Genomic DNA, 26,688 nt, shown 5'->3' with positions numbered 1-26,688 from the left:
AGGTCAGCCCTCCACAGCAGTCTTGCTCCCCTTCCACCACTTGTGCAATCCCCTCAATGTAACGCTAGAGAACTTACTGAAACTTCCAGTTGAACTTCAGTTTCATCATTTGCCAGCTGTCATGAGGTTTTGATGAGACACAAATGACCCTAATGGGCATGGAAATGTTTCTGAGGCTAACAAAGTAAAGGATTTTACAAAATAGGTGATAATAATCATTTTTATTATTACATTAAGCATGTGAATGAGGAAGATCTTGAAGGAAGACAGCAGAAAGAGAAGATCAGAGATCCCAAGGTTAACTCTTGGAGAAATTTCACAATATCTCGTCCAAAAGAAAAGTCCATGATGGAAGCAGAGGTAAACTTGGAGAGGTAAGAGACTCCTAGTATAAGGGACTGCTTTGGGATGGGCCCTGCATAGTAGTAGAAATTTAGTTGGTTAACAAACAGCTATGGAGGTCTTGGGAAGCTGAGTATGATAGGATTACTTTCAGAGTCAGAATTAACATACAATGGACAAAATATCCTCCTGGAGAGGTCTCTATGCTGACCTGAAAAACCTCCAGATCAATCAAATTGCTTAGAGGTTGCCTCAAGAGAACATTTGAATCCTGAACTATTTATTACCCTCTTGAAGAAAGAGTGTGTTACCAAGAGGGATTGTCTTAGTTATCTACTGCTAGTGCTATAACAGATATACCACAAGTGCTCGGCTTTCACAGAAATTTATTCTCTCATTGTTTATGAGGCTAAAAGTTGGAACTCAGGATATAGGCTCTAGAGGGATGCTTTCTTTCTGTAGATTTTGGAGGAAGGTCCTGGTCTCCTTCAGCATCTGTGGGCCTGACATTCCTTGGCGATCTTTGTGTCTTGGCATCAGTTTTCCCCTGGGTCTAGGAGTTTCTCAGTGCAGGGTCTTGGAGTTCAAAGGATGCCTCTTATTCCTGGCCCTTCTTTCTTGGTGGTAACTAGATGCCTCTTGTCTGCTTGCTTCTGTCTCTTGTGAGCTCTTGGGAGATAAAGCTGATGCAGGTCACAACCCAGGGCTCCCACTCTAATTCTGTCTCTAATTATAACCTAATCCTCATTAACATAACCTAATCTGGCCTCATTAACCATAAACCAAACTAAACTTAATGCCATTGAGTCAATTTGGACTTTATAGAGACCTTATATAAGGTTTTGAGAGTCCTGGTGTGGCACTGTAGGATTAGCACTGGACTGTTAGCAGCAAGATCAGCGGTTCAAACCCACCAGCCACTCCTTGGAATCCCTATACAGGGTTGCTATGAGTTGGAACCCACTTGATGGTACTTAACAACAACTGGTCCTGTAAAGATTTACAGTCTCAGAAACCCTATATGTTGTAGTTATGTGCTGTCAATTTGATCCCGACTCAACCACCCTGTGTAGGGTTTCTGAGGAATGGCTGGTGAGTTTGCTGACCTTGCCATCCAGTATTTATCCTACAGTGCCACACTAGGACTCCTCCATTAAGGGCTGTTGTTTTTAAGTGCCTTGGAGTCAGTTCCGACTCATAGTGACCCTTTATAGGGTTTCTGAGGAGCGGCTGGTAGTTCTGAACTGCTGATTTTGCGGTTCAAACTTACATTGCCGTAGAGTGCTATCCTATAGCGCCACTCCAGAACTCCATTAAGGGCAAGCCTAGGCAAATCCCTGGAGTCCTGGTGTGGCACTGTGGGTTGATGTGCCAGACTGCAAGACCCTTTGAACTGCAAGGTCAGCGGTTCAAGTTCACCAGCTGCTCCTTGGAAACCCTATACAGGGTCGCTATGGGTCGGAATCAACTCGATGGCACTTAACAACAACATACAAGGGGCTGAAGGCAAAGTTACATGTCTTTTAGGAGTGGATAGTCACAGAAGTTACTGTTGTCAGACCGCTAGCCTTAAAATTGGGTCCTGCCAACACTGACCACGCAGTTAGTTGTCCAGTACTTATCCTATAGTGCCACACCAGAGATAGCATTATTTGGTTTTATGTCCACCAGCCACTTTGCAGGAGAAAGATGAGATTTTAATGCCTTGGAAACCCTATACAACTTCACTATGTATTGGAACCAACTCGATGGCACTTAACAACAACAACATTAAAACAACAGAGAGCTTGATGGCTCTGTAGGATAAGCACTAGACTGCAAAACAAGGTCAGTGGTTCAAGCCCACCAGCCATTCCGGCGGAAGAAAAATAAGACTTTCTGCCCCTGCAAATTGAGTCAGAACCAACTTGATGGCATGTAACAACACTGATGTAAATATTAAATGTCTTCCGACTTTGGTTTTCTGGGTTTGAAAGCTTAAGACCACTGTCTCAGTGACAAGTCTTGTCAATTGGCATAATATGATTCATAAAAATCAAGATCTGTATCCTAAAAAAAAAAAAAAAAATTGGGTCCTGCCAAGAACTGTCCTGAGGTGAGCTGAATTTTCCCAGCTCCAAGTTTCTGGGTTCAGCGTCAGGCTCATGCTGTGGGCCCTGCAGTGGTTCTATGCTTTTGCAGCTGACACAAGTTACTGTGTTCTTGTTTCTATCCAGGGTACCTACCAATAAGGAAGCAAAGCTCCAAAAAACAAGGAAATTATAGACTTCAGGTGCCCTATCTGAAATAATGTTGCAACATGGGAGCTAGGGTTTCTTAAACAATGTGGTGGTGGCCAGGTCTCAATCTGACTCCTATCTTCCCGATTCTCTCTTCTAGGCTCTTGCCAGAACGTCCTTATCCCTTAGCATTTCAAACCACAGACTCTCACTACTCGCTGTCACTGCAAGTGTTGTTTCCTCCTCTAAGATGCCTTCCTAGGCTTGAATTGGAAAGCCTTTTCTAAGCCCTAGGCTGAGCCAGATGCGCCATGCCACATCCATGGTTCTCTGAAAGAGATCCCCTTGAGGACAGGGGAAATCTGTATCTCTTTTCTCTGTACAGTTTCTTCCACACCAGATTTTACCAAGCAAACCCTGATTTCAAGTCATATTTCCGGTTGTCCTGATGTGGGGTTAGGAAAATATACAACAGTCGCCAAGCAATGAGAAAGCCAGTCTAGCCAAGGAGTTCCCTAGCCAGGGAGCGCTCCACTTGCACTTCCCCCGGCCGGCGCCAGAGGCCGCCGGTCTCATTGTTTTCCTTTTTCGCCCGGGGTCGGGGCCGGAGGCCTGCAGAGCGCATGCTCTGGGGTAGTTCGCGGCCAGGCCTGAGAGCTGTGGAGTTATTGTAGCCGATCTGTGCCCAGGTAAGGTTGCGTCGAGTCGGGCAAAGGGTCAGGCAGAGGGCTGCGCACGGGACTGCCATAGCCCGAACCCTGGCTGGTCCCGCGGTGGGCGGGAACCGTTGTCTGCTCGCTTCAGGATCCCGCGGGACTGTCTCCACGTGAAACCGGGCTGCAGGACGGCGCGGGTAAGGGCGAGCTCTGCTCCGGCCTGGCGGGGCCCCAGGGCGGCCACTCGAATAGTCTCCTCCCACTAGGGACGCGACCCCTTTGCGACCGCCGCTTCCACGCCTGCCCCGTGGCGTCCGCGCGGGCGGGAGATTCAAACGGCCCGAGAGCGGCGCTGGCCAGTCGGATGGCGGGGCAAAACGCACGCGGCTTGGGCGCGCCGGCCTCGTTCCCAGAGTGGCACCTTTGACTTGGGGCGCAGAACGGCGCGCCTCTTGGCCTGGGCCCGGCTTCCTTGGGGAGGACTGTTTCCGGGGCGGAAAAAGTTATTTCTTTCAGCACTGGGAAAAACGATTTGCAGAGCAAGGAAAGAAGGAATCCTTCCGGGAGAGAGGCTACTTTAGAAACTCCAGGGTAGGCTGGTGTAAGGGTCTGCTACTGAGAACCGTACCTCCGCTTCAACCCGCTCTGCCAACAACTTACTTATTGGTGTTTATTGTGGGATATTCTTACAGGTCTGGGGAACAGTGGTGAAGAGGACCCGTAGCGTGTGGCCTATATGTAGTTCCTCGCCTCTGAGGGGGAGAACTCATGTGGGTCCCACCCAGTTCCGGTCTAGTGTGCTCATGGAGGTGTGACTTTGGTAAACTGCTGCCTGCAAGTCATTTGTTCATCAGATGTGTGTCTTGGGCTGTAGCATAAGGTGATGTGGGGGAGTGTTAAGAGGACCACGTGGGGGACACCTAGCCCTGCCTAGGAGGGCCAAGGACGACTTTCTAGGTGAGGTGACTCTTGATTTTGAGGGAACAGTAAGAGAGGCAGACTGTGGGTAGAGGGGTTAGGGTGATCCAGGTAGAGGAAGAGCACATGCAAAGGCTTGGACTACAAGGTGCGTGTTGTGACCAGGTGGTCAGGGGTGTTTCAGTCTTATTGGAGCATAGTGTGTGAGAAGAGGAACAAGATGTTATCACTGGAGAAGAAGGCAAGGACCCAGCCAATAAAGGTTTCATGTGACAACTTGGGTGCTGTGGAGGCAGGAAGGTTTCCCCCAGGAAGGCCTATGAGTGGAGTCTGGGAGTCTCTTGTAAAGACATCCAACTTCTTAGTTGGGTGCTTTTTGAGCTACCCACCTAATCTACTGAGCCTTAGGCCTGGTTGTGCATGCAGTGGTTAAAAGAGCTCAGCTGTTAACTGACAGGTCAGTGGTTTAGTATCACCAGACACTATGAAGAGAAAGCTGTAGCCATATGCTGTTAGTTCCCTTGAACCTCCATGGGGCAGTTCTCTGTTTTGTAGAGTTCCTGTGAGTCACAGTCGACAGGACAGCAAAGGTTTGGGTTTGGTTTTAGCTTCTTTATCTGTAACGATAATTTAAGAGGCTTGTGGTAAGGATTACTGATAATCCTATAATTTCCATAAGGCAATGTCTGGAAGCATCTGGTGAAAAGTATGGCTTTCTTTCTTTGAAAAATGAATACATGTAGGCCCAGGCACACTTCTGCAAGCAAGGGGGACCCCAGGTGGAGAGCTCCACATGTGTAGTGTGCCAGCAGGAACCTTTCTCACAAAAAGCCTCTTGAGTCTGGCAAGCAGGTATCTACCTCCTGGCATGGGTGGGGAGCAAAGGGACAGATGCTGTGTCAGAGAGCACGCTGTCTCCCTTGGCACAAATTGTGGTGAGCTGAGGTCACAAGTTCACAGCAGGAACATGATGTGTCCCTTTTCGCCCCCCAGCCCCTGAGGCCTGTCTGGTGTACTTCTCCCCAAATCAAAATGCTAATATTGCCAATGAGTAGATTCTGACTCATTAAGCTAAGTGCTGCCAAGTTGGTTCCGACTCACAGCGACCCTGTATACGGTTCCCAAGGAGCGGCTGGTGAGCTTGAACCTTGCGGCTCAATCTGATCTGGCAGTCCAGCGCATTAGCCCGCAGCACCACACCAGGACTCTTAGTGACCCAGTAAAGACACAGTAGAATTGCCCTATGTTGTTGTTGTTGTTAAGTGCCGTCGAGTCAGTTCCGACCCATAGCAACCCTGTACAGGTTTTACGAGGCTGTAAATCTTTACGGGAGCAGAAAGCCTCATCTTTCTCCCGCGGAGTGGCTGGTGGTTTCGAACTGCTAACCTTAAGGTTCGCAGCCCGTTTCGTAACCACTATGCTACCAGAGCTCCTAGGGGTGTCCAGTCTTTATGGGAGCAGATGGTTACATGGTTTTCTTACAGAGAAAGATGTTTGAACTGCTGACCTTCCAGTTAGCAGCTGAGTGCTTTACTCACTGCACCACCTGGGCTCCTAATTGTATGGAGGGGGACGTTCTGGCTGTAGTAGAGGGTGATCAGAAAACTTGGAACATCATGTCTCCTCTGTGTGTCCTGAAACCATCAGTGCCCTTCCTTGATCTTCAATTTCCCTATCTATAAAAACTGTTTGGCTGAGTGTGATCACACCCACCTCAGAAGACAGATGTGAGCATTCTAGGACAGAATGACACCCAAAGGCGCCTATTAGTAGAAGCTGATTCTGTGTCAGACTTTTTATCATCTGTGTGTCTCCTGCTCCCAAACTTTATGGCACCTTGTTCAGCTTGTTGTGAAGTTAAGGGTTGTTGCTTATGGAATACGCAAGAAGTGGCCAGGTCTCAGCAAGGTTTATATTTTAGGGAGTAGATTGGTATGTTAGATAGACATGTAAATTGATTATAGTCCAAAAGCCTGACCCGGTTTCTGTGGGAGGGAGTGGTTAGTTTAGGAATGGGAAAAAGGATTAGAAAAGCTTACGATAGGAGGTGACAATGAGACATGAATCAATTTCTTCATTCTGCTGGGATAAGGGATGGGAATGGCATTTAAGGAGGTGATGTAGAGAAAACAGCCATCTTGCCTGGTGTGTCTGGCACCAAGCTTGTGGGAAGAGTTGGCAGGATCTGACGTAAAGGATGAGGGCAAAAGTTATGTTGGTGCTAGATCCTGTACCCCTTTAGTACCAGAAGTGGGGAGCAGGAAGACCAGAGTCTGTTGTTTCTTTTGGTGGATGACCTCAAGGGTATGAGAGACAGTTCCCCCAGTAGAATGATAAGCTGGGAGTGTGGCAAAGAAGTACGTCAAAGCCTTAAGTTAGAATCTCTTACAACATTCAGGGTCTGTGGTTCAGTTTGGTTCAAATCTTGGTTTCCTCTTTCACTCTTGGATTCTGAGTGTGAGCTTCGTCATCTGTAAAGTGGGGTCAGTATTCACCTTGCAGTGAGATGCTGCAGAACAGTAGCCAAAACATGGCCAAGGGGATCTTGACTGTGCTGGTTCCAACCATAATAATGAATTTTTTGTGAATGACCCATCATAGCAACGCATCATAGTTTCATATTGTTGTTGTTGTTGTGTGTTGTGGAGTCGGTTCTGACTCAGAGTGACCCTGTACAGGGTTTTCGAGGCTATAAATCTTTACGGAAACAGCCTCATCTTTCTCCCGCGGAACAGCTGGTAGTTTTGAACTGCTGACCTTAAGGTTTGCAGCCCGATTCATAACCACTACGCTACCAGAGCTCCTTTAGGTTCTTATAGCTCTTATTTTTTCTCTCTGTGCTTCAGACCTTGCCCACAAGTCAGCTTATCATCGTTGTTGTTATTAAATGCCATCAAGTTGGTTCTGATTACTAGGGATTCTTTATAAGGATTTCCAACGGAGCTCTGGTAGCATAGTGGTTACGACCTCAAGGTCAGCAGTTCAAAACTACCAGCCGTTCTGTGGAGAAAAATGAGGCTTTCGGCTCCTGTAAAGATTTATAGCCTCGGAAACCCTATGTAGGGTGGCTATGAGTTGGAACTGACTCAATGGCATATACCACCACCACCATGGGTTTCCAAGGAGTGACTGGTGGGTTTGAACCGCCAGCCTTGTGGTTAGAAGTCTAGTGCTTATCTAACAGTGCCACAGGAGTTTATCATTAGGACCAATTTGCTGGCATAATTTGGTTTCCTGTGTTTTTAGCTTGACGTCTTCTTGTAAGTACTTTTCCTTGTTGCTACTTAGTCTTCCTCCTGGGCACAGCTCACTGCAGCAAATCATTCTCATGAACTGATGGAGATTTACCCTGGGCGGGGCAGGACCTTGGGCATAATGGACTGGCTGCTAGCCTGACTAGGGGTGCAACTGCCTCCCTGAATAAAGAGGATACTTGTTATATACCCCACACTCCTCACCCATCCAGCTGCCTACTTCACGTCCCCTTGTGGATGGCTTGCAATGAGCGCTGCTTCAGACTTAATGAGAGCCCCAGGTATCTCCTCCTGTTTGTCCAGCTATGTTCTCCATCTCACTAAATGGCTGGGAGTCTTTTTTAGGATGAAGCAGCCATTCTTGATTCCTTCCTCTTTCTCACTCCGCACATCTAATCCATCAGTCATTTGAGATCCATTGCCTCAGAGTAAATCAAGCCTCTGTCAGTCCTCACCTGGATGTCTGCAGTAGCTTCCTAAAGAGTTTGCCCACATCCATTTTCAGGAAACCTTCCAGTCCATTTCATCTGCTTGACAATAGCAAGAACAATTTTATTTTATTCTTGGCCACCATTATCATTCTCTGTTTAAAAATATTCTACCACCATTAACATAAACTCAATGTCGTTCCCCGCCCCCCAAGAAAAAAGAAAAGTTCCTCTTTTCTCCCTCCTAAACCCTCATCACCACTAATAATCTTTGGTTTCTATGTGTTTGCTTTTTTCATAAAAGTGAGATCATACAGTATTTGCCCTTTTGTGACTGACTTGTTTCACTCAGTGTGTTGCATTTGTTTATTCATGCTTCTTTTGATGGACATATCAGTGGTTTTCACCTTTTAGCTGTTGTGAAAAGTGTTGCAGTGAACTTTGATGTACAGGTTATTACTTTGTGTGCTCCTGCTTTTGTGTCTTCTGAGGGTATAGTTAGATCGGGATTCCTGGATCATATGGTAATTCTAAGTTCAGTTTTTTGAGGAGCCGCTACCAAAGTTTTCCATGGTTGCTGTGCTATTTCACATTCTCACCAGTAGTGGATGAGGGCTCCAGTTTCTCCACAATCTCACCAACACCTGTTATTTTCCTTTTTTTAAAATTGCCATTCAAGTGGGATGAGGTATTATTATCTCATTGTGGTTTTGATTTGCATTCCCCTTATGTAGGCTTGCTGTGGGTGAAATCGACTTGATGGCACTTAACAACAACAAATTGCTAATGATTGTTGTTATTATGTGCCATTGGTCATGTCTGACCCATGGCAACCCTGTGTGGAGTTTCCAAGAAGCAGCTGGTGAGCTTGAACCAGCGACTTTGTGGTTATAACCAACTTTGCAATCCTGCACATTATCCCACCGTACCACACCAGGACTCCAAATTTGCTAATGACAGGAAACGGAAACGTCTTTTCATGTGCTTATGGGCTGTTAGGTTATCCTTTTTGGTAAACTGTTAAAGTCCTTTGCCCGTTAAAATTTTATTTATTTATTTATTTAGGTCTTTTTGTTTAGTTGTAGAAGTTTTATATATATTTAGATATTAGGCCCTTATCTGCTATTTATGGTACCTGGAAATTTTCTCCCAATCTGTAGTTACCTTATCACTTTGGTAACAAAAACACTTTTTTTTTTTTAACAAAACAGTCTTTTAAAGATAGAAATCTGATAGATATTCTCCTACTGAAAACTTTCTCCAGTCATTTACCTTTAGGACTTTAGGATCTTGGATGATCTGGTTCCTGCCTACCTTTTTTTTTTTCTTTTTTTAAGCACTCAGCTGATCATTGTCTTCCAGCTCCAGCCTTTCTGGCCTCCTCAGGTTCCTAAACATACTACACTGACTACTGGGTCACTTTCTCTGACTCCTGCAGGTGACTTCCTCTCATGTTTCAGGTCTTAGCTGAAATGTTAGCCCCACATGATTCTCTTGTCAGTTAAGGTTGCTCATCCTTCATACAGTATCACCTGTAGTAATTTTATTTGTTTTTTGTCTTTCCCTCTAGAGTGTAAGATTCATGAGAGAAGGGAAAGGGCTAGTCTTTTCATTCCTTGCTAGACCACCTGGCTCAAAGCCCAACTGTGGTCATGTTGTTGTTACGTGCAGTTCCGACTCATAGCGACCCTGTACAGGATTTCCAAAGTTGTAAATCTTCATGGGAGTAGAAAACTACATCTTTCTCCTGCGGAACAGCTGGTAGTTTCCAACTGCTGACTGTGAGATTAGTAGCCCGATTTGTAACCACTACACTACCAGAGCTCCTTAATTGTGGTTATGTTGTTGTTGTTGTTGTTGTTAAGTGCTGTCGAGTCGATTCCAACCCATAGCAACACTGTATAGGGTTTCCAAGGAGCAGCTAGTGAGCTTGAACCACTGACCTTGCAGTTCAAATGACTTTGCAGTCTGACGCATTAGTCCCCAGCGCCACACTAGGACTGCAATTGTGGTGTGGTCATAGACACTCAATAAATATTTGTGGGATGAATAAATGCTGCCATTTATTGAGCAATAGAATACTGTGTGCTTTTCAGTGCAATGTTCTTTACAAACAATATTTTATTCAGTCTTGATGACAGCCCTGAAAAATAGCCATTGCACCCCCTTTTACAGATGAAGAGACAGAAGTGAAGGCTGATGAGCAACCGTGGTGACAAGAGCACAGGCGAACAAGTGGCAGCTCCTAATGCCAAAGAATGTGCATTTTCAGTGTGGGAAGTGGAGTCTCAAAGAGGTGTTGAGAATGAACGTTAGGTGCTCTACGGAACTGGCACCTCATCAGAATTAGTACTGGGCCAGTGATAACCTGTCCAAGCTCAACCTGCAGAGGCTCTACCGACTCAGGCTCAGCAGGATTCCAGGCCCTTGGCCACCTCCTCTTGTATGGTACTTTGTCCACCTCCCCCAGGATAGTAAGCAAAAAAGGAAAAGTTGAGGCTGCTGGCTTTATGTTGCCACACTATAATAGTGTGGGAAGCTGAAGAGGCTGAGGCCCCAGGTCCTGTATGAGAAATAAGGAACATGGAAAGGGGCAGGGTGGCTGGTGGGGCCCACAGCTGAGCTCTCAGGGGTTCTTGCCCCATTTTTTAGCCTTAAGCAGAATCTCTGTCACTCTGGGCCTCTGTTGCCTCATTTGGGAAATGAGAAGAGGTGGCTTAGATCAGATCTCAGTTCCCAAATAAGGCTGTGCCTAAGAATTACCTGGGTAGGGCCTAGACAGTATAATAACAGCAGTATAACTGGTTTATTGACCACAGATTCTGTAGTACCTTTACAGTATTAGCTAATATATTCTTCATAGTCTCACAATACCCTTCACATTTGTTCTGACACTTCATAAAGGTGTGGGTACTACAGTAAAACTACAAAAGCCAGAACCTGTACAGGGTGGAAACCAATTAGACAGAAGGCTCATGTATGTTTTACCAAAGCAATCAGTAGAAAAGTAGCAAGGCCATACACACCTTGTCAAAGGTAGCACACTTGCTAGCTCCAGAAAAACAGGGCAGTCCTGTCTCTCACAGGTTTCACTGTATTATTATCTCCATTTTAATGATGAGAAGACTGAAGCACAAAGAGATGAAAGTAGCTGCATTGTGTTACTGTTGCAACCTTTGTATAACAGAATGAAACATTGCCTGGTCCTGTGTCACCTCCATAAACATTAGTATGTTTGAGCCCATTGTTATTGCTAATTTGTCCTTTCAAACAGATGGACTCATCTGCCAGAGCTATATTGAACTATATTCTGCTGTGACCTATAGGGTTTTTCTGGCTGAGTTTCAGATATGGATTGGCAGGCCTTTCTTCATTGTCTCATAGTCAGAAAGCGACACTGAAACCTATCAATCATAAGTGACCCTGGTGGTATTTGAAATTCTAGTGATGTCTAGGGCTGCTATAACAGAAATACCACAAGTGGATGGCTTTAGCAAACAAATGTAGTCTCTCACAGTTTAGGAGGGTAGAAGTTTAAATTCAGAGGGCTGGCTCTGGGAAAAGGCCCTTGTTGCCTTTTCAGCATCTGTAAGCCCAGCATTCCTTGGAGTTCTCATGTCTTGGCATCAATCTGTTCTTGGATTGAAGAGCTTCTCAGTGTAAGTCCAAAGGGCATTCTCTACTCCTGGCACTTCTTTCTCGGTGATAGTAGGTCCCTCTGAGCCCTGCTGGTTTTAATCTCTCTTATCCACAAGGTCAGCGATTCCAGATCACCAGCTACTCCTTGGAAAGTCTTTTACAGGCTCACGATGGATCAGAAGTGACTTGATGGCACTTAACAAAAACATATCTCCGAATATATGCATGTGAAAGTTGGAGAATAAATAAGGAAGAATGTAAAGAATTGATGCATTTGAGTTATGGTGTTAGAGAAGAATATTAAAAGTATTATGGACTGTCAGAAGAACAAACAAATCTGTATTAGAAGAAGTACAGCCAGAATGCTCCATAGAAGCCAGGATGGCCAGACTTTGTCTCTCATACTCCGGACATATTATCAGGAGGGACTAGTCCCTGGAGAAGAACATCATGCTTAGTAAAGTAGAGAATCAAAAAAGAGGAAGACCCCCAATGAGATGTATTGACACAGTAGCAGCGTCAATGGGCTCAAGTGTAGCAATGATTGTGAGTTTGGTGCAGGACTGGGCAGTGTTTCGTTCTGTTGTGCATAAGGTCACTATGAGTAGGTACGAACTCTATTGCACCTAACACTAATATAGCTCAGAAGAGATTGACTCTGGTATGGTGCTGTAGGATAAGCACTGGACTGCAAGGTTGGTTTGAACCACAAGGTTTGTGGTTCAAACTCACCAGCTGCTCCTAGGAAATGCTATACAGGGTCTCTATGAGTTGGAACTCACTCAAGAACACTCAACAACAACAGATTTCAGAAGAGATTGATGTAAGACACAGCCTAATCCTGTAGATTGCAACTGGACACTATCCTATGTGTTGTAAATCTCACAACTGGACCGATAAATAACATCAAGATAAATGGAATAAAGATTGAAGTTGTCAATGACTTCATTTTGCTTGGCAGTTCAAAACTACCAGCCATTCCGTGGGAGAAAGATGAAGGCTTTCTGCTCCTGTAGAGATTTACAGCCTCGGAAACCCTGTGCAGGGTCACTAAGAGTCGGAACCAACTCCACAGTACTTAACAACAACAACTGTAATACTCAGGGAAGCAGTAGTCAAGAAATCAAATAACATATTGCATTAGACAAATCTGCACAAGACCTTTTTAAAGTGTTCAAGAGCAAAGATGTCAGTTTGAGAACTAAGGTACGCCTGACTCAAACCATGGTATTTTCAATAACCTCATATGCATGCAGAAGTTAGACAATGAATAAGGAAGACCGCAGAAGAATTGATGCATTTGAGTTATGGTGTTGAAAAAGAATATTAAAAGTACCATGGATTAAAAAAAAAAAAAAGTACCATGGATTGCCAAAAGAACAAACAGATCTGTGTTAGAAGAAGTACAGCCAGAATGCTCTTTTAGAAGCCAGGATGGCAAGACTTTGTCTCTCATGCTTTGGAAATATTATTAGTAGGGACCAATCCCAGAAGAACATCATGCTTGGTAAAGTGGAGGGTCATCAAAAAAGAGGAAACCCCAACGAGATGGATTGGCACAGTGGCAGCATCAATGGGCTCAAGTGTAGCAACCAACAATTGTGAGATTGCTGCTGGACCGCGCAGCATTTCGTTCTGTTGTGCATAAGGTCACTATGAGTCAATACCTAACAACGACAACAGGATAGTTACATGAGATCAGGGCTGATCACCTCAGATCACATTATGGAGAGAAGATTACATTCTATTAGATCTCATCCTGGGGGCTTACTATGTCTCAAGTGAGAATTCAGGCTCAAGTTGACACAAAACTATCACAAGTGGTATAGCTTCCAGCATCTCACAGAAACTGACAGGCAGGTGCAAAGCACCTCCACTCTCAAGGATCCATTCCGGAGAGTTCACAGTTCAGGGTTTGACAATTTTAATGTCTTTTATGGTCTTAAAAAAGGAGATCTGGTAGCATAGTGGTAAGGACTTGGGATGCTAATCGCAAGGCCAGCAGTTAGAACCTACCAGCAGCTTCTCAGGAGAAAGTTGAGGCTTTCTGCTCCCATTAAAGATGTACGGTCTCGGAAACCCTTTACAGGGTCGCCATGAGTCAGAACTGACTCCACGGCACATAACCACCACTACTACCACCACCACCATGGTCTTAAAAATCAGAGCTTAATATCTATTTCCATAGTTTAATGTGTTATGACAGAGACTTTGAATACAGTTTGAGCTGAGTTGGAATCTGGGCAGGTGGGGAGATTGTTCCCGTTCCCAGCAGCCTGCTGGAGATGCAGTAGAGGCCACAGCAGCCAGTTAAAGGGCCGAGGGGTGGGGGGTGGGGTGGGGGTGGTGGAGCTGATGGATGAAGTTTTCAAATGCCGTGGGTCTTTCTGAGTGACTTCTTTCTAGTCACCCATAGGTGAATTCTTCATTTGTAATAAATACCTGAAGTTTATACATAGGTGTAAGGAGGGACCAGTCACTGGAGAAGGATATCATGTTTGGTAAAGTGGAGAGTCAGAGAAAAAGAGGAAAACCCCCAATGAGATGGATTGGCCAAGTAGCAGCATCGATGGACTCAAGCATGGCAACAGTAGTGAGGTTGGCCCATGATCGGGCAGTGTTTTGTTCTGCTTTGCATAAGGTCACTATGGGTCGGTACCAACTCAATGGCACCTAACAACAACAACATACATAAGTGTGGCTGTATATTTTATTTTCAGCCTCTTATATGTTTTCATTTTTTACAGTAAAGTAAGAAATAAAATAAATGTGATGTTTCTTATTAGCCAATTTAGATGATATAGGAAAGTACAAAGAAAAAAGTAAAAGTTGTTGCTACCCAGTTTATCAGAGATTGCCTTTTATTATATTGGATGTATTGCCTTTCATAGTTCCATGAATATTTTTATGTGTGTGTGTGTGTGTGTGTGTATATTTCTCTTCTTTCCAAAAATTGGGTTTTATTTGGCAGTTGTGAGGTTCTAGTAAAGATCTTTCTATTCAGTAAACCCATCACTTTTAATGTCCTCATAGTATTCTGTCTCTAATATACTACCTAGAATCTAGCTAATCCCTAATTTTGAGTACCTGGGTTGCCACATTTTTATTCATTTTAACTGTGAAGAATGCAGTAGAGAATGTTCTTTGAAGCTGTCTTTGGGTGCCTCCATTTTTCTCTCCTTGGGGTAAATTTCAAGAAGTGGAATTGTTGCCTGATAGGAGCAGGGAAATGTTTGCCTTTTATGATATGAAGTATTTGGCTGGACATTTCAGGAAAGAAAGATGCCACCCAAGCGCATAGCTAAGAGAAGATCACCCCCAGAAGATGCCGCCCCCAAAAGCAAGAAAGTGAAGGGTAAGTTGGTTTTGACTATGACTGGGGCAGCTATGTGGGTACAAGTGGTTTCCTGGAACTCCAGTATATGGGACTGGGCTCCTTTATCTCTGATAATTGAAGCCTAGGGGTCTGGATGTCCAGAGACCTCACTCAGCTGAAGTATCTTATATAGCTCATAGACTTCCACCCTTTGGGAATCAAGCATCTAGGTAGTTAGTGTTGGAAAAACTAGATCCTTGGGCTCAGGGCCCAGGCAGTAATGCAAAATGGTTAGGACCAACCCGGCTCTTCCTGCCGCTTTTAGGCTGTGTGACTTTGGGCTAGTCAGTTAACTTTACTGAGCTTGGATTACCTCATTCATAAAATGGGAGAAGAGCACCAACTTCACTGGGGTGTTGTGAGGAGTAAATGAAATAATGCCTTGACAACATTTGGGAAATGGCTGGTTTCCCTACCCCCTGGGACCCAAAAGGTGGTAGGGAGGAAAGAATCCATCCCTAGCCCAGGGGAGGAGGGTTATGTGGGCCCGCTGCATGCTCAGACAGTGTCTGTCTTTTGCAGACCCTCGTAACCAGGCAGTGAGGGCCACCGCCTCCCACCGTGTTCCCGGCGCCCACTCCTGCCCAGGTGCCTGTGGGCCGAGCCCTCCTGACCAGAAAACCCGACCAGGTGGCTCCCTGCCCAGCGTAGTCTCTGCACAGCCGTGGCCAGACCCCCAGGGTGGGGCAGAGGGCTGGACGCCAATGGCTGTCCGGGGTTTTGGGCGGCTGGCTTCCATTGGCCAACAGCAGGTCCTGTGCCATCCTGCTTGTTCCGAACCTCTTCGCAAACGCATATTCCTCTTAATTACGCCTACCCTCTTCTCTCCAGCTTTCTGTCAGTTCAATGATTTAAACCCAGGAGTTTAAATCACAACCTGGGGGTGGGGGTAGGGTGGGAGGGCTAGGATAGAGGCTGAGGACTGTGCTCTGACCCATGCAATGTCCCTTGACTTTGGTGCAAGCACTACTACTTTTTATAGCTGAGTGATCCTGGGAAGAGCACAGCACTAAACAATAACGAACAACAAAGCCTCCTAAGGAGCTCTAGTAGCATAGTGGTTTGAGTCGACCTGCTAACCTCAAGGTCAGCAGTTTGCAATTACCAGCCATTCCGCCAGAGAAAGATGAGGCTTTCTGCACCTGTAAAGATTTATAGCCTCAGAAACCCTGTACAGAGTCCCTATGTGTTGGAACTGACTCTATGACACACCAGTACCACCGAAGTCACTTAACATTAGTGTAAGCTGTCAGTAAAGGGTTGACATTATATCTGAGCCCTGACTTGATGGCACCATGGCTCCTGACCAAAAACTTGAAAAAGTTAATCAGGTTTGGTCTGTGTTCTTGTGCCATTTTCCCTTCCCTCCAAGATTCAGTTCACAATTTTGTGTCTCCTCCGTATCATATTAAATAATGTGCTTAGTATTCATCTTCATAAAAGCCCTATGAGATAGGTACATTTTGCTCCTGGTGGTAGTGGTTATGTGCCGTGGAGTTGGTTTTGATTCATAGCAACCCTGTACAGGGTTTCCGAGGCTGTAAATCTTTATGGGAGCAGAAAGCCTCATCTTTCTCCTGCGGAACAGCTAGTAGTTTCGAACTGCTGATCTGGAGGTTTGCAGCCCAACTTGTAACCACTACACTACCAGAGTACTATGAAACAGGATCAGGGGCTTGAAACCCGGTCTCTATGACCCCAAAGCCCATGCAGTGATTTCTTTCCATCTGTCATCCCCTACACTCAGGTGTCTTTTTTTTTAACTCCTCAGTCTCTCATAGATCCCACAGCACAGAACCAGGCATGGTGCTGACACTGGGCCAGGGGGACGTGGGCCAGCTGGGGCTGGGTGAGAATGTGATGGAGAGGAAGAAGCCAGCCCTGGTACCCATTCCTGAGGATATTGTTCAGGCTGAGGCTGGGGGTATGCACACCGTGTGTCTAAGCAAGACTGGTCAGGTAGGTTGGGGTGGTGGGACAGTGGTGGACAGGGCTTGGGGTGGGCATGCTTGGGGCAGGAGCTTTGAGCCTCACACATTTCTCTTGAGATGGAGCTAGCTAGCCAAGCAGGTAATGACCTAAACAAGAAGGGACTGAGAGCTAGACCTTGTACTGATGTGTGCATTCTGGGCACAGGTCTACTCCTTCGGCTGCAATGATGAAGGTGCCCTGGGAAGGGACACATCATTGGAGGGCTCGGAGATGGTCCCTGGGAAAGTGGACCTGCAAGAGAAGGTAGTACAGGTATCAGCAGGAGACAGCCACACAGCAGCCCTCACTGAAGATGGCCGGGTCTTCCTCTGGGGCTCCTTCCGGGTAAGCCTGGTTTGGAAAATGGCATATGGGGCCTGTGGGCAGAATTCACTAGTGGGATGTAAAAGATGGTCTACCTCCATTCCCCCATGGTGCTGCTGGTGAGAAAATCAAGGCACATTTCTACCCACCTTGTCCACCCAATCTGACTGCTTTCTTGGCTCTGATGTTAGGAAGTGGGCATGTTAGATCCAGGGAGGCTGTTCCCTTCACCCATCTCTCTGCCTTTAGTCTGCCCCTCTCCTTTTCCAGCCCTTTGTCCCATCTCTCAAGAGGTATTGTCATATCTCAGAGTTTCTAAGGCAGAGTAGGTAATTTAAAAAACAGATTCCATATTAAAAATGCTTTGGCATTTAATTTATTTCAAAATATCAAAAATAAAGGTATCTAATGAGGTTCTGTTGTGGTGTGTTGTAGGATAAGCACTGGTCTGCTAATTAACTGCAAGATCAGCAGTTCCAACCCACCAACGACTCCTTAGAAACCGTATACAAGGTCACTATGAGTCAGAACTGACTCGATGGCAGTTAACAACAACAACAATGTGATTTTTCTATTGTGTAACAAATATCTATAGAGAATTTCAGACACATAAAAATGATCAGAATAATATATTGAACCCCCATCTACTTATCCACACAGATGGCAACAGTTATCTACTCATACCCAGACTTGTTTCATCTCTACTCACTTCTATTCCCCAACACCTTTGTTATTTTAATACAGCTCCAGACCATAAGTGCAGTTGATCCTTGAACAACATGGGGGTAGGTGGGCAGTGGGGGCTGCGCTAGGGACACTGATCTCCCTGGCAGCCAAAACTCCGCATATAACTTTAAACACTGCAAAAATTTAGCCACTGTTGATAGTAGGAAGGTTTCCCTTAACATAAACAATTGATTGATACATACCTTGTATGTGATATGTATGGGGAGGGCTGTGGCTTTGTAGGATAAGCACTGGACTGTGAATCACAAGATAAGTGGTTCAAACCCACCAGTCATTCCATAAGAGAAAGATATATGTTTCTTTTTTCTTTTTACAATAGTCCATAACAGTAGGTTACTTTATCAGATGACCCACAAATGCAAACCTCAGGCTGTGGTACATATCAAGCAATTCAACTTTTTCTTGTAATTCATGGCTTTTCTCTGCTGCTTGGTAGCATATTCAGCAATCACTAGTGGTACTTTGTAGGATCCCATGGTGTTATGCAAGGTTTTGCACTAAACACAATGAAAAATACTAAAGAACCTTGAGAGATTACTTTTTACTATCATTTGCAACTTACTGGAGAGATGAACTATTCACACAGAGATAATTAGCATCACATAGCATTCAAAAACCAAATTTGCATTTAAGTGGACTCACACAAAGTGAACCTGTGTTCAAAGGTTAACTGTGTATCGCATGTGGCTCCTGCTCACATCTCCATCCCTGTTCCACCATTGCCCTTCATGAGACACCTCTGTGGCTGCCTATATTCCTGAATTGGGCAGTCTAGGGGCAGGCAGTCAGGGCTGGCTGATAAATTCTTTGCCCCGTCTTCCAGGACAATAATGGAGTGATTGGGCTTTTGGAGCCCATGAAGAAGAGCATGGTACCTGTGCAAGTAGAGCTGGATGTGCCTATGGTGAAGGTAGCCTCAGGTGAGTCGGTACTTGCCCTGGACAGGAGCTGGGGAATTGGTCTGAGAATGGCCCAGTCATGAGCCTGTTAAACCTTGTACCCCTCACCTTCCTCTCATCCTCAGGGAATGACCACTTGGCGATGCTGACGGCTGATGGTGACCTCTACACCTTAGGATGTGGCGAGCAGGGCCAGTTAGGCCGTGTGCCTGAATTATTCTCTAACCGTGGTGGCCGGCAGGGTCTTGGTAGGCAGCTTCTGACAGGGTACCCCTAAGTCAGAGCCCAAGGCAGGACAGGAGAGATTCCCTCTGATGTCAGACAGACCTAGGGTCGTGGTTGAGAGCTCAGATTTTCAAACTAGTCCACCCTGGGCTTGAATACAATTCTGTTGCCTACTAACTTTGGAACTCTGGATACAGTCTCCTCATCTCCAAAATGTGGATAATATTAGTACCTACCTCATGTTGTTGTGAAATGTAAAAAGTTAGTATGAACGACGAGTGCCTGGTGCATGCTAAGCTGCATGTCAATGCTAGCTCGCTGGCTGTGGAAGGACGATGTTGAGCACTAAGGATAGCCATTCCAACCCACCATTGGATCTGTAGGAGAAAGATTTGACACTGCACTCCCATAACAATTTTAGCCTAGAATACCCTATGGGGCATTTTTTATCACTGTGAGCTGAAATGGACTATGGACTCATTGTCACCTAACAACAGCAATGGCTATGGATGTACTAGCAAGACACTTGTACTCTGTTGGCCTCAGTTTCCTCTTCTGTGAACAGGGATGAGTCTATGATTGATTCCCCTCCTTTGTTGTTATTAAGTGCCCTTGAGTCGGGTCCCACCCATAATGACCCTATATAGAGTTTCCAAGGAGCGGCTGATGAGCTTGAACCACCAATCTTGTAGTCCAGCGCGTTAGCCCACAATGCCACACCAGGACTCTGATTTCCCTCCTAGGACTTTTGTAATTGAGAGGAAAAAGGAACACAAAGGAAAAAGCACTGTGTGGGCCAGTCTGCCACTAACCCTAGCATGCTTTCTGACTATAGAACGACTCCTTGTCCCCAAGTGTGTGATGTTGAAATCCAGGGGAATGCGAGGCTATGTGAAGTTTCAGGATGTCTTCTGTGGTGCCTACTTCACCTTTGCTGTCTCCCATGAGGGCCATGTATATGGCTTTGGTCTCTCCAACTACCATCAGCTTGGTGAGTGGGGAGTTGGCTTCAGGCATCACCCAGAGCAACCTGGGTTCCACTCTAGCTCCTCACCTCCCTCATTGTGTACCTTTGGTGGGATTATATCGCCCCTCTTTTTGTCATCTGTAATGTAAGACTATTCACATCTGGTGGAAGGGTGGCCTCATTGGGGAGGGTTTGAGAAGGGTTGATCCTTGAATACCTTTACCCTGATGGTTCTTTCTTGGCCTTCTTCCGACTCTACCCCCCAGGAACCTCAGGCACAGAATCTTGCTTCGTACCTCAGAACCTGACATCTTTCAAGAACTCCACCAAGTCTTGGGTGGGCTTCTCTGGTGGTCAGCATCATACAGTCTGCATGGATTCAGAAGGTGGGACCTCCAGGTCTTTCCTAGGTTGAGGGTGGAGTGTTCTCTGGACCTGGACCTGGCTAGACACCAAGGGTTGGGCTAGATATAGGTCCCTGGGGCCACCTCCTTGCTCCCAGTGTCTGGGCTCTTCCAAGTGTGTACCCATTGGAGGCCTGTGTGTGGGCCTCCATGGAGGTTCTCCTAGACAGATCCCCCAAACTAGAAAGAGACTGAAGTTCTCTTTCTAACCACCCTGAAAGTGTAGGCCAAGCTCCCACAGACTTGAGAACTCACTTGGCCACATTGCCTAGTTTGCCTGTACCTTGCCTTGCACTAGTCTTCATCTCTCTCCTTCTTCCACAGGAAAAGCATACAGCCTGGGCCGGGCTGAATATGGGCGGCTGGGCCTCGGGGAGGGTGCTGAGGAAAAGAGCATACCCACCCTCATCCCCAGGCTGCCTGTCGTCTCCTCAGTGGCTTGTGGGGCCTCTGTGGGATATGCTGTGACCAAGGATGGTGAGTGGACTGCCCACAGTTGGTCTAAATCTGGGATTGGGGGTCATGATTCTTAACCAGACTCCCCAGCAGTCTCATGTCCACTATGAGATAGCACTGAGATGAGGAAAGCAGTGTTTGGGATCATGCTGTGTTCCTCCTGATTCTCAATTCTCGCTTTGAAGAACAGAAAACAAAACCGGTCACTTCAGTAAAAGTGATTTGTTCTATAAAGGAGAAAAAAGAGTAAATGGGGGCACATCTCACAGAGGCCACAGTGGTTGTGGGACTTGAACCCAGGTCTCCAGACTACTAATCCAGGCTTCTCTTTATATTGTCCACCATGGTTGCCTCTATATTTAGCAGTCTGTTTCAGGGAAATTTCCTTAGAATCTTATTAGGACAAAGAAGACTCAATGGTCAGGGTCCTGGCCAGCACAGCAGGGAGGGTGTGGACAAGTAGCCACTGGAGCCTGAGTATGTGCATGAGTGTGCCAGTGAGGGGGTTCCCTTAGTCTTGGTGGAGGGCTGCTTCCTAAGGAAGTGAGGATTCGATGGCATCTATGCACCTTGAAGGTTCATTCCATTATGAGAAACAAAGGAAAGCATCGTATCCAGAGCTATCTCAGAGGGAATGTGGGATAATGTTGGCAAGTGGTGGTGTTAAGTGCCATTGACTCAGTAGTGACCCTGTATAGGGTTTCTGAAGAGCAGCTGGTGAATTTGAACCCCCAGCCTTGCCATTCAAACCGACCTTGTGGTCCAGCGCCAAACCAAGACTCCTCTTGTTTATCTATCACATCCTTGGCCTCTTTCAGCTCTCCTGAACCCTTGGGGGCTGGGACCTTGCTGACTGACACAAGCTTAAGGCCAGAATTCACCGCCACACCTCAGACGTCTCACAGAAGAGTAGGCTAAGGTTCCTGGAGATAATTGCTCCTCATTTCTCTCTCTGCAGGTCGTGCTTTTGCCTGGGGCATGGGCACCAACTATCAACTGGGCACGGGGCAGGATGATGATGTCTGGACCCCTGTGGAGATGACAGGCAAACAGTTGGAGAATCGAGTGGTCTTATCTGTGTCCAGTGGAGGCCAGCACACAGTCTTATTAGTTAAGGACAAGGAACGGAGTTGATGAAGCCTCTGAGGACTTGGCTCCTGACCGCCTCTACCTCCCCTTGGATCAGGGAAGCAATGACAGCCTCAGATTCCAGCAGCCCTCCCCTCAACCCTGAGCATTCTGTCACTTCCTGTCATTTTTCTCATCAGCAGAACAGAATCCCTTTCTTCTTTTTATTTCTTCCTTTGGGGAATCATCCTGGGACCTACAGGATGAAGGGCCTGATGGAAGAGGGGATGGGGCTCATGCCAGAAGGAACATTGCTCAGTGAGCTATGTGGTTAGGCCTTTTTCACCACATCCCTACCTCTCATGGTCTTGGCTGGTCTTGACCTTGCCCACTAAAAAACAACCTTCCTCCCTTCGGGGTTTGGTGCCCATACTCTATAAACAGTTTGGGTTCTCTCAGGCTCCACCCCAGTCATGTGGTACTCTCCTTGTCCCTAACAGTGCACAGGCAGACACATGGTACAATCACCAGACCCAGCTGTCATGGCCCCATGCCTAGGGTCAACTGGACAAGGGGGCAGGGCTAACCAGCCGTGGGCTATATATACGCAGCCAAATATTTGGCTCTGAACAGGTGTCTGAGAACAAAAAGGATAATGATGGTTCACTAGACTGAGAACATACCAATTAATCATTCTCCCAGAAGCACAAAGCATTCTACCCCTTAGGCACTGCCTGCTTACCCAACCCATTGGACCTTCTTCGCCTGCAGCCAAAAGCCAGGAACACAGAGGGAAACTAGGCAGGGCAGGGCAAAGGGGAAAGGGGGTTGGAGGATTTTAAAAAGCAAACATATGGCAATATTGAGGATGGGGTGGAGCCAGGTAGGGGAAGAGGATTGGGAGGGGACAGGGAAGGGCTGGTCCCAAGAAAGGGAAGAAGTAGTAACTTGTACAAGTGACTGAGATCATAGAAAATAATTTTGACTTTTTTAAAATGTAAAATATTTTGGAGGTGAGTGAAATCTTTTAAAGCTTTGAATAAATGTAGAGTTTTATAAAAACAGACCCCTTGTTTTCTACATATTCCCTGCTTTTTAAAAGGAGTACCTATTGTGTGGAGCCCTCAAATGGTCTGTGGATTAAAGCACTGGACAGTCATTTGAACCACAAGAACCTCAATGGCACTTAACAACAACAACAACAACCCTATTGTGCGCTGGATGCTGGGAAGGCTAGGATAAATCCATGTCTTTGAACCTGATACCAAGACTAGGACTTCTGAGGTGGTGGTGTGTGCTGCTCAGCTGCTGATGTAACTGTGCCAAAGACTCCAAATGCACACAACTGAAGTTGATTGAGTTGTTTGATTATTTGTGTTTTAGGAATCACTGGTTTTGTTTTTTAACTGTGCTGCATAATCAAGAGAAATGGGATGGATCTTTTATTATTCCTAATTCCAAGATGAGATTCCTTTTTTAGTATTGTTCATCTCTAAAAATGCGTACTAAACGTGACGTTGTATCAACAGCTGATTCAAATTTAAAAACGATTACACACTTGTTCTTAAAAGACATCCTAGGTAATTTAATTTAGGCTGTTTTCACAAGCATTTGAGCACCCAAAGCATAGAGTTGACCTGTCCAATATGGTATCCGCTAGATACACGTGACTATAATTATGTACCATATAGCATCCATTTAGGCAACATCCAACTGCATATACGTCCATGATCCCATCAGTTACGAGTTTGGAAATCCTGATCAGAGGAATTGTGGGTATAAATTTGGTCATAGTAAATGTGCTTCTGGTACCTAACATAACACTTAAACCTTGCTTCTTGTATATAAAGTGATTTATGCTTCCTTCCCAGATTTGTAATGGTACAGTATATATATAACCTGTAAGTCTTAATGTCTATGCTATACGTCATGTATGTTACTGGTTTATGTATGTACTGTACTTGTTACTTCAATAGGAACTTTCACTACTTAAAAAGTGTATCATGTAACAGTATATGCTTCAACTTGAAGGCAGTAGCATCCAATCTTGTATCTTGGGTCTTGAGTGTTGTAGAGATATCTCTCTTTAATTTTCTTTAAAAAACACATGAAATGCATCATAACTCCCAAAAGCTGCAAAAACCAGTACTAGTAATAGCAACAGCAAGGGGCAAAAAAGTTTTTGGAAGTGAAACAATGTTATTAACATGAAGGTAGAAAATCAGTGACTATTATTGCTCACAATTAGGCTTGTTTATACATCCCAGTCACATCACATCCTATTTCACAGGACATACTGTGAATGATAAGCAATGAATGATTGTATTTAAATCCTTTAGAAATCGAAGGCTAACTCTTAGTTGCACTGTAGACATTTCAAGTGCACAGTTGTTAAGTGCCATTGAGTCGTTCCAACCCATAGCGACCCTGTAGAGGGTTTCTGAGAAGCAGCTGGTGAGCTTGAACCACCAACCTAGCAGTTCAAATGACTTTGCAGTCTGATGTATTAACACAAAGCGCCACACCAGGACTCCTGCAGCCACATGTAACTAGTGACTAGGGCATTGGGCTGTGTGAATATAGCACATTTACATCACTAGAAAGTTACTAGGGTCCATGCTGATGCAGAGGGGCTGGTTATCTACAATAGGAGGCTTATTAGTACCAGGAAGACTCTTAAAATATGAATATAATATAATTTAAATGCATTCTGTGATTTGTTTTTCTTGAACTAATGCAGGCATGAAACATTATCAATTGACCTAGGAAAAATCACTTTCATTATAGTCGCTTCTTTGTCTATTACCCACTTCTCCCACCCCTCAAATAGTCCATTTGGATTATATTTAATTCCTGGTGTTTTCCCTTCCCTTGTGACAATACCGTTGCTATTGACAATACAGAAGGTACATAAGTACTCTGATCTTAAGAGCACCATGTATTGAGCACTTAAAACAAGCATTGTACTGAATACTTTATATACATCAGTGTATCATCCCTGCAAAGTAGGAATTACTACTTGCATACACATAGAATCCCTAACAGTTGAAGTGACTTGCTTGAGGTCAAAAAGCTACTAAATTCACAAGCTAGGCTGAAATCTAAGTTGGCCTCCTGAACCTCAAACCTCAATTTCTTTTCTTTGCGTTGCATCTAAGAGTTTTATAAAACTAACTCTAGGTGCTTTTCATAGAACAGTGCCAGGCACCTAACAGATGCTCTTTACATCTATTAAGATTAATGGTTATGTGCCTTGGAGTCAGTTCTGTCTGATTCAGTGTTGCTGTATAGGGTTTCTTAGGAGCCGCTGGTGGGTTTGAACTGCTTTCCTTGTGGGTCAAAGTTCAGTGCTGATCCACAGCACCACATTGTTAAGTGCCGTTGAGTCGACTGACCAATCACGACCCTGTATAGGGTTTCCAAGGAGTAGCTGGTGAGCTTGAACCACCCACCCTGCAGTTCAAACAACTTTGCAGTCTGATGCATTAGCCCACAATGCCATGCCAGTGCTCCCAACACCACATTTGTTGTTAGGTGCCATCGAGTCAGTACTGACTCATAGCAACCCTATGCACAACAGTATGAAACACTACCCAGTCCTGGACCAACTTCACAATTGTTGCCAGGCTTGAGCCCATTTTGCCATTTTGCCACTTTGCCAATCCATCTCTTGGGGGTCTTTTTTTCTCTGACCCTCCACCTTACCACTACATTACCACCCACAAATTTGTAGTAAACCGCTTACAAATATTTACAAAGTCATAATTAAATTGAGGGGAAAGATGACTAAGGCTGAGCAATGGCTTCCCAGGGTCCCGGTGTTCTACAAAAGAATTGGTGAACGGTGGGGCTCCCAAAAGGGTGCTTTCCCATTTTAAAAATCAATGTGCTTATATTTGTAACTTAAAATACTATCATCAGCATTAGCCTAATTTATAACATGTTTGTAGTTAGCCTAACTCATGCCATGTTTGTCTTATTCCTTACCCTAGCTTCTGGAATTTTTATAGCTTTCTGTATTGTTCAAGGTTACATAGATGTGTCAACGGCAGTGGGTTTTACAATACTTAAGTTGTACTGTGGGGGCTTGTGAGTTGCTGTGATTCTGGAAGCTATGCCACAGGTATTTTAAATACCAGCAAGGTCACCCATGGTGGACAGGTTTCAGATGAAGACAGACTAGGACAAAGGAGTGATGAACTATTTCCGAATATTTAGTCACTGAAAACCTTATGAATCGCAGAAAAACACTGTCAGATAGAGTGCTGGAAAATGAGCTCCTCAGGTGAGAAGGCACTCAAAATGCAACGGGAAGAGCTGCCTCCTCAAAGTAGAGTTGGCCATGATGACATGAATGGAGTAAAGCCGGCGCGACCTTCATTTGCTGATGGGGCACAACTCAAAATGAAGAGAAACAGCTGTAAATAACCATTAATAGCAAAGTGGCAGCATTAATGGGCTCAAGCATGGCAACAATTATGTTGGCCCATGATCAGGCAGTGTCTCATTCTGTTGTACATAGGGTCGCTATGAGTCGGTACCGACTCGATGACACCTAACAACAAGAAGTCACAACATAATCATAAAATGTAAACGTCAATTATGACATTCAGATAAAACAGTAAGGGCAGCAACTTGCCAATCTTTGATGTCTTAAGACCCTCCAGACAAATGTCCAGATGGCTGCACATATATGCCCTTATATGTTGTTGTTAGGTGCTACTATATCGGTACCAACTCATAGCGACCCTAAACACTGCCCAGTCCTGCACCAACTTCACAATTGTTGCTACAT

At 45.2% G+C, this 26,688-nt stretch overlaps 1 protein-coding gene across 2 annotated transcripts; it reads left to right on the top strand.

The window, feature by feature from the left end:
• The first annotated feature begins 237 nt into the window (after positions 1–237).
• On the top strand, positions 238–22,180 carry RCC1 (regulator of chromosome condensation 1). 2 transcript variants are annotated; one of them, XM_006862217.1, is made up of 10 exons: positions 238–374; positions 14,730–14,811; positions 16,604–16,791; positions 16,969–17,148; positions 18,698–18,794; positions 18,899–19,021; positions 19,834–19,989; positions 20,232–20,351; positions 20,694–20,846; positions 21,784–22,180. In XM_006862217.1, exons 2-10 carry the CDS (start codon positions 14,739–14,741, stop codon positions 21,957–21,959), a joined length of 1,266 nt encoding a protein of 421 aa, XP_006862279.1. In that variant the 5' UTR covers positions 238–374; positions 14,730–14,738; the 3' UTR covers positions 21,960–22,180. The 2 variants fall into 2 exon arrangements, with proteins under 2 accessions (XP_006862279.1, XP_006862278.1); XM_006862216.1 differs by lacking the exon at positions 238–374 and adding an exon at positions 15,355–15,462 and having other exon boundaries at positions 14,739–14,811; positions 21,784–21,959.
• Positions 22,181–26,688: the final 4,508 nt, after the last annotated feature.

This window comes from Chrysochloris asiatica, unplaced genomic scaffold, assembly GCF_000296735.1.
Source record: "Chrysochloris asiatica unplaced genomic scaffold, ChrAsi1.0 scaffold00047, whole genome shotgun sequence".
Lineage (NCBI taxonomy): Eukaryota > Metazoa > Chordata > Mammalia > Afrosoricida > Chrysochloridae > Chrysochloris > Chrysochloris asiatica.
Note: the sequence above shows the minus strand (reverse complement) of the source record. Positions and strands in the feature narration are given on the sequence as shown.